General features: G+C 39.5%; 1 protein-coding gene and 1 pseudogene across 2 annotated transcripts; one reads left to right on the forward strand and one right to left on the reverse strand.

Moving 5' to 3' along the window:
• Window positions 1-105: 105 nt before the first annotated feature.
• On the reverse strand, window positions 106-2,693 carry LOC148727446 (retinoschisin-like; annotated as a pseudogene). Its single transcript, XR_015990078.1, has 4 exons — window positions 2,578-2,693; window positions 1,928-2,142; window positions 1,160-1,462; window positions 106-547 (listed from the first exon to the last, which is right to left on the reverse strand). The product of XR_015990078.1 is annotated as a retinoschisin-like (transcript).
• An 11-nt stretch (window positions 2,694-2,704) lies between these two features.
• Window positions 2,705-5,704, forward strand: LOC111329983 (cytochrome b-c1 complex subunit 6, mitochondrial). The gene is made up of 3 exons (XM_022934762.2): window positions 2,705-2,855; window positions 4,198-4,461; window positions 5,476-5,704. Exons 1-3 carry the CDS (start codon window positions 2,802-2,804, stop codon window positions 5,506-5,508), a joined length of 351 nt encoding a protein of 116 aa, XP_022790497.2. The 5' UTR covers window positions 2,705-2,801; the 3' UTR covers window positions 5,509-5,704.
• Window positions 5,705-6,011: the final 307 nt, after the last annotated feature.

A 6,011-nucleotide genomic window follows, 5' to 3' on the forward strand; every position in this document is an offset into this window, starting at 1 on the left:
TCGAAGGTCATCTGTCACATTCGTGTGATTCCACGGTTTATGTCCCCTCTTTTTCCGTCCAGGCTGTTTCTGTCATTAAATATTGCACCCTTCTTGATACATTCTCTATGATTTCTTTGACTTTGGATTTGCATTTTAACTAGTTGAGAATGAGATAGAGTTTCAGGCCCGCTATCCCCCAATTCCCAACCATTCATTAAAAGGAACTCGGTGGGTCATGGTAACAAGATTGGCCACAACCTAGACTATTTGTGAACTCATTACGATACTAAAATCAGACAAGTTTGTTTTCGTCGATGAACAAATGCTCCACCCGGCGTAAGACCAAGAAACAGTTGTCGATGAGTTGTGATAACTTGTGCATTGTCTTGCGGAGCATTTACAGGCTTCCAAGTAATGAGCCTTGGGTGTTACAGACGTATACCCCTAGTCTTATAGCGATCTTACCAGTCCAAAACAATGGTGAGATACGAAGGTACAATTCTCTTATGGGAGAGTCACGCTGGTTGGTCACGACTGTATTTCTATCGCGGTTACCATTAAAGACCTTAGAAAGACTGAAATTAGAGTTTTGTTAAACTTACAAGTACTGACCCATCTTTAACATTACCACTTAAATATTTCACCTTGAGTAATAACTTTTTTAGAAGTGAACTAGTTTATTCTATCCAGGGTAGACTTGCATTACTCTTCGTTACTTCAAGCATCAGAAATTGGATTAAGCTCTGGATGCCGCGCATCAGGTAAGTCTTCTATTTAATTATAGAAAAATCCGAGCCCCAGATGGGGCTTGAACCCACGACCCTCCTTGATCTAGTCGGATGCTCTAACCACTGAGCTACTGGAGACTCTTATGGTGAGCAAGGGTCAATTTGTGGGCCTCGACTGGAACCGCATCGCTTTAATGTGACAGCGTGATGCTGTTAGTGAGTTTCACAGGCGCTTACCAATACTTGGCTGTGTAGCCGCGCGATGCGGTTCCAGTCCAGGCCCACAAATTGACCCTTGCTCACCATGGAGTCTCCAGTAGCTCAGTGGTTAGAGCATCCGACTTGATCACGGAGGGTCGTGGGTTCAAGTTCCATCTGGGGCTCGGATTTTTCTATTACACTAAAAATTGTTTCATATTTAATTATAAGGAACGGAATTTTTGCATCACTTTTCGTGATCCAGGCGAGTTCTTATTCTCGTAGTAAAACCACGTGACATCGTCCAGGCTGTACTGAAGATTATAACGCTCAACCCACCAATCATGGCCAGGGCTACCCTCGGTGGCCACGCCTGTGATGAGTCTGGGGCGAGGGTTGAAACTAATTTGCAGAAATCTGTCGTTTTCGACGCCATCGTTGACCCAAGAAGGCGAGCGTCACTGGGTCTGAATCAGATATGAGCTTGAGGAGGCGTTGAAATTCTGATCAGGCAGCTTATGATCACTGAGACCCAATGGGGAAAGGACTGCAAACTAGCAGTGAGGATACCGATTATTATTATTTTTTTTAAGTCTAATATATGCACGATATTTCACAGCAATCCTGGACCTTTCGGAAAACATTTTTGAAGAGAGCAGCTTATTGACGTAACGAGCTGTTTTCAATGCTGCAAAACAGTATTCGAATGGCAAAGATTAAACAAAAGTACCATAACATAGTAAGGAATTTCTTCTGATTGAGGGAAGAGCGAGAACCTAGCTTTGATTAATCTATAATGGTAAATTAGCGTTAGCGACGTATCCTTCACAGTAGTATGTAGATGAAGAAGTAATACGTACATTGTGGTTTTGGAAAATTAAATCGATTGATCTCCCCCCACCCAAGTTTAAGAATGATCTTCGTAATTCACAATTGTTACTAAACACCCCCCAGGGACCTTGCTGGTCTTGTTGATTGTTTTAATACTACTTTGAAGTACATCATTAACAATCACGCACCTTGGCGGAGGAGAAAGAGGATTCAAAGAGCTCAAGCCCCATGGTTATCTGATGAGATCAGATCTGCGAAGCTTGACCGGAGAAGAGCCGAGCGTAATTGGAGGGCTACAAAGTCTGCATCTGACCGTAGATCATTTAAATTTCTTGGGAATAAAGCTGTCTTTCTCATGAATAAGTCTCGTTCCTTCTCCCACCCAACCTCCTCTCCGTTGAGCCTAACCCAGGGTAATAAACATGCATATCAGTCACTTTCTTAAGGGGGTAAATTTCTGAAGAAACTAGCTGCTTCGTCGGCCTGGGGTATTACAAGATAATTTGGTTTTATCGACTTGATTGATAATGTAAACTGGCCACCGTAAATAGTTTCTTGAGCTGACGTTTCAGGAGCCGTACCAACCCTTCCTCATTCGCACAGACGAAGGGCTAACGCTCTGGCTCCGGTTATTCGAAGGTCGGTTAACGCTATCTACTGGATAAATCTCTATCCGTTGGATAACTCTATACGGTTTGCTATCGCGTCACTTCTCCACAGCGATTTATGCGTTGGACATGGATAGCGTTACCCGTCCTATATACAGTTGGGCCCCGGTTGTCAGCTTTACAAACTCTCTTAACAGTGGCCAGTTTAGTTTTTCGCCTGCTTGGTTTACCCTTTGCGTCTGTCCTGCTGATAGCATTAAAATTTTGTTTTTGTTTCTGATTTTGGTTTTGTTCTTTGAACTCTCCCTTCTCGGTGGCAAGCTACGTGGATGATTGTTCCCAGGATTCTTTTCAGGCATAGCGTGGCTACAAACCAACGAGGCTTGACTGCTAAGCTTGCGAGTTACACGACTGTAGTTACCGGCAGACCGGTGTAGTAATATTGCGTGAGATTATGGGTCTAGACGAAGAAAAAGCGCTTCTTGGAAGCACAATCGTCTCAGAAAAGGTAAGAAAAGCTGCCAAATATTCAAATTTTTATAAATATTTCATAAAACATGGTATATAGCGCATGTTTAAACGCGTTACCCGACTACGACAACCGCTTGAAGAGGGGTGACATAGATTGGTCATGGACAGATAACTACAACCTGCTTTACCTACCTCTTGTTGTTAGAAAATAATTTAAGACACTGGGGAAAATTCATGATGTACTTATGTTCTTAATTAGTAGAACAGAGATACATTTTTCGGGAAATTGTGAATTCGTGGTCATCTCGCCTTGAAAAATTAATCTTTTGAGAACAATATTTTCCCACAATCATATGTTGCAAGTAGGAATGTTGCAAGTATCGATGATCTTTACTAAAATCTTTTATTATTATACAGAAACAGAGACCTAATTTAAGATATATCATACCACAATTATTTCATGGTTGAATGTAATTTACCGTCAGACTGGGAGTATGTTCAGATTGTTACAACACAACTAGGATATGGTGCAGAAGGTGATGATATTTTGTCGTATCTGATGTATATAACATCATTGAAGATATTTTTTGCTCAAACATGATTTTAATAAGTATTCCATTCCACTGAAATATGACTTAGGACACTTTGTGAAGTTTTTCATATCAAGCCCTTAGTTTAAACAGTGTGATGGAAAATCACATACAACAGCTGTAGATCATTACATGGCTAGCTGTTTAGTAGGCCTTTTGGATGAAACCAATGAAAGTAAAAGTTCTCCATGATAAGCCTCTGCTAGAGGAGTCACAGACATTTGTTGGTACATTTAATTACTGTCGTTGTCAAACTTGATCACCGTTGAATGATAATGAGAAATATACCGACTTTAATGGAAAATTTTTTGGAATAAAAATTTACATTATCTTTTACCAATTAAAACTAACAAATGTTGCTTGGGTCTTCAGCCAAAAGTTAACACTAAAAGAGATCAATTGCAATCACTTTTTATAAACCAGAGCTTTAAGATTTGATTGACAAACATTTCTACATTTGACCCTGACACTGGCATTTGAATCAGGTTGTTGAAACATCAGTCACTGGCACTTGCTACAGTCCTTTTCAGGACTGCTCTTGTCCGTGCAATCATGGGATAATAAGTTATTTTTGTATCAGGGCTCGACACTAACTTTTCAACTTACTAGCCAAGTGGCCAGTGACATCTTAGATGTTTTTAGATGTTACAACAATTTCAGTTTGTTTACTTGCCAAACTGGCCAGTGGAAATTGAAAACCACTAGCCAAAACTGAATTTCTACTAGTCTGTGGCTAGAGGGCTACCGCTAGTGTAGAGCCCTGTTGTAAGATTTTTTTTTTGTATGAAGGTTGAGGATTCTGACCCAGAAGATGAAGGTGAAGAGGTTGAAGAGCCTGCTGGTGACGCAGGAGGTGATGATGATGATGATGAAGATGAGGAGGAGTTAGAGGATCCAAGGGACAAAATTCATGAGAGGTGCACTGAGAGTCCAACATGTTCCAAAGTTAAACTAGAGCTGGACACCTGTAATCAGCGTGTTAGCAGCAAATCAAGCACGGAAGAGACCTGTGTACAAGAATTGTTTGATTTTATGGAGTGCGCAGATCACTGTGTAAGTAGGGTGTGGAAAGTTAGATACTTGTGGAAATCTCTTTGAAGCTGCTTTCGAGTCCAGTGGCTCATCTGGTATAATTTTATTGTCCCACTAACAGATTGCAAGCTCTTATTTAAAATGAACTTTGTATCTGTTCTGGTTCAAATTTTTGCCATTTAAAGATTTTAAAACCCCTTTAGTTAATTTTTATTGTCCCAGATTTATTACCTTGATCTGAGAAAAATATAAAAAAAAAGTCAACTAGTAAAATTTCAAAGGAAGAGAATTGTTTTTAAAAAAATTAATGCTTTTTTTGGTAAGATCTCTATTGAAATGAAACAGGGACTTAACTGAGAACAAAAAAAAAAAAAACAGGTTTTAATGTCAGAAGCAATTTAATCTGTTTTTTAAAAGCAGAAGCTTGAAGTGAGGTGAAATGCACATCTCCCTTTCCTTCACCTCTCCCCCCACAGTCTTTGTGCAATGCTCCCAGGTATTTGTCAGTTCTCATATTTCATTTGAAAGGTGGCAGTAAATCTTTTTAGATATTGGTAGATTGTCAACTTGCATATGTTGATAAGATCTTTTACCAGTGAAGTTCAAGCGAATAAGTTGTTGTTATCAACTAGATCAACAGGGCTGTGCTCTAGCAGTGCCCAGTGACCCCTGGTGCCTTACTTTTGTTCTTGGGTGACCCAGGAATCTTAGTTTTTTCTTAAAAAACATATGCTAGGCAGCCTGGATTTCACAGTTTCTGAGCACTGGTCTCCCTTCAATTTTTCTTAGAGCACAGCCTTGATCAAGCTCAGGCTTAAATCTTTGATCGTTAGATGTAGTAACCAGCCAATTAACGCTCAACCCGTTGGCTCTATTGTTCTATACTACATTTGCATTTTCTACTTTCTCACAAGGTTTCAAGACAAATGCATAACTGTTAGAAATACTCTTAGCTTCATTGTTGTATCTACTAGATACTCCATTGGATGTGTATTTACATGTAATTTCTAATGATTTTGATATTCTTTTTCACAGGTTGCACATCATTTGTTCCATAAACTGAAGTGACAGCAATATTTTTCAAAGTATTCAGAATTTTGGTGGATGTACTGACATATTTAGGACTTGATTTTAAATGTCCTCAATTCTTCTGTTTTGCTTTTGTCTCTTGTTGATACATAAGTAATTTTTGGCCAAGGACCAATCACTGCTGTATTAACAGTTGTGCACGAGGAAAATGTTAATAAAGCACTTTTATTTTAAACTTGTTCATAAGTTTCTGATTCTTTTCATCTGTCTTGAAATCCAGCCAACTCTTTCCAAACCTAGGTAGAAATTTTCAACTTGTAACTAGGGACCTTAAGAAACCATGACGGCGACGCCAAGGAAGACTTCGATTAAAAAATGAATTTCTACTCTTAGTTAGAAGTTCAAAAATGGCTGCAGGAGCTTACTGTCTCGTAGAGCTCCACATCTCAACTTCAGCATGACGTATAAAGTAGCCGTTGAGTTCTAAATGGAAATTAAAATAATTTGCCGTCGCGGTTTCGGTTCGCAGATGACGCAAATTT

The sequence above is a fragment of the Stylophora pistillata genome, chromosome 7 (genome assembly GCF_964205215.1).
Source record: "Stylophora pistillata chromosome 7, jaStyPist1.2, whole genome shotgun sequence".
Lineage (NCBI taxonomy): Eukaryota > Metazoa > Cnidaria > Anthozoa > Scleractinia > Pocilloporidae > Stylophora > Stylophora pistillata.

Coding starts and splice junctions, on each gene's coding strand:
- LOC111329983 (XM_022934762.2), top strand. CDS start 2,802: ATGGGTCTAGACGAAGAAAAAGCGCTTCTTGGAAGCACAATCGTCTCA. Junction 2,856..4,197: donor GCACAATCGTCTCAGAAAAG/GTAAGAAAAGCT, acceptor TTTTGTATGAAG/GTTGAGGATTCTGACCCAGA. Junction 4,462..5,475: donor TGGAGTGCGCAGATCACTGT/GTAAGTAGGGTG, acceptor TCTTTTTCACAG/GTTGCACATCATTTGTTCCA.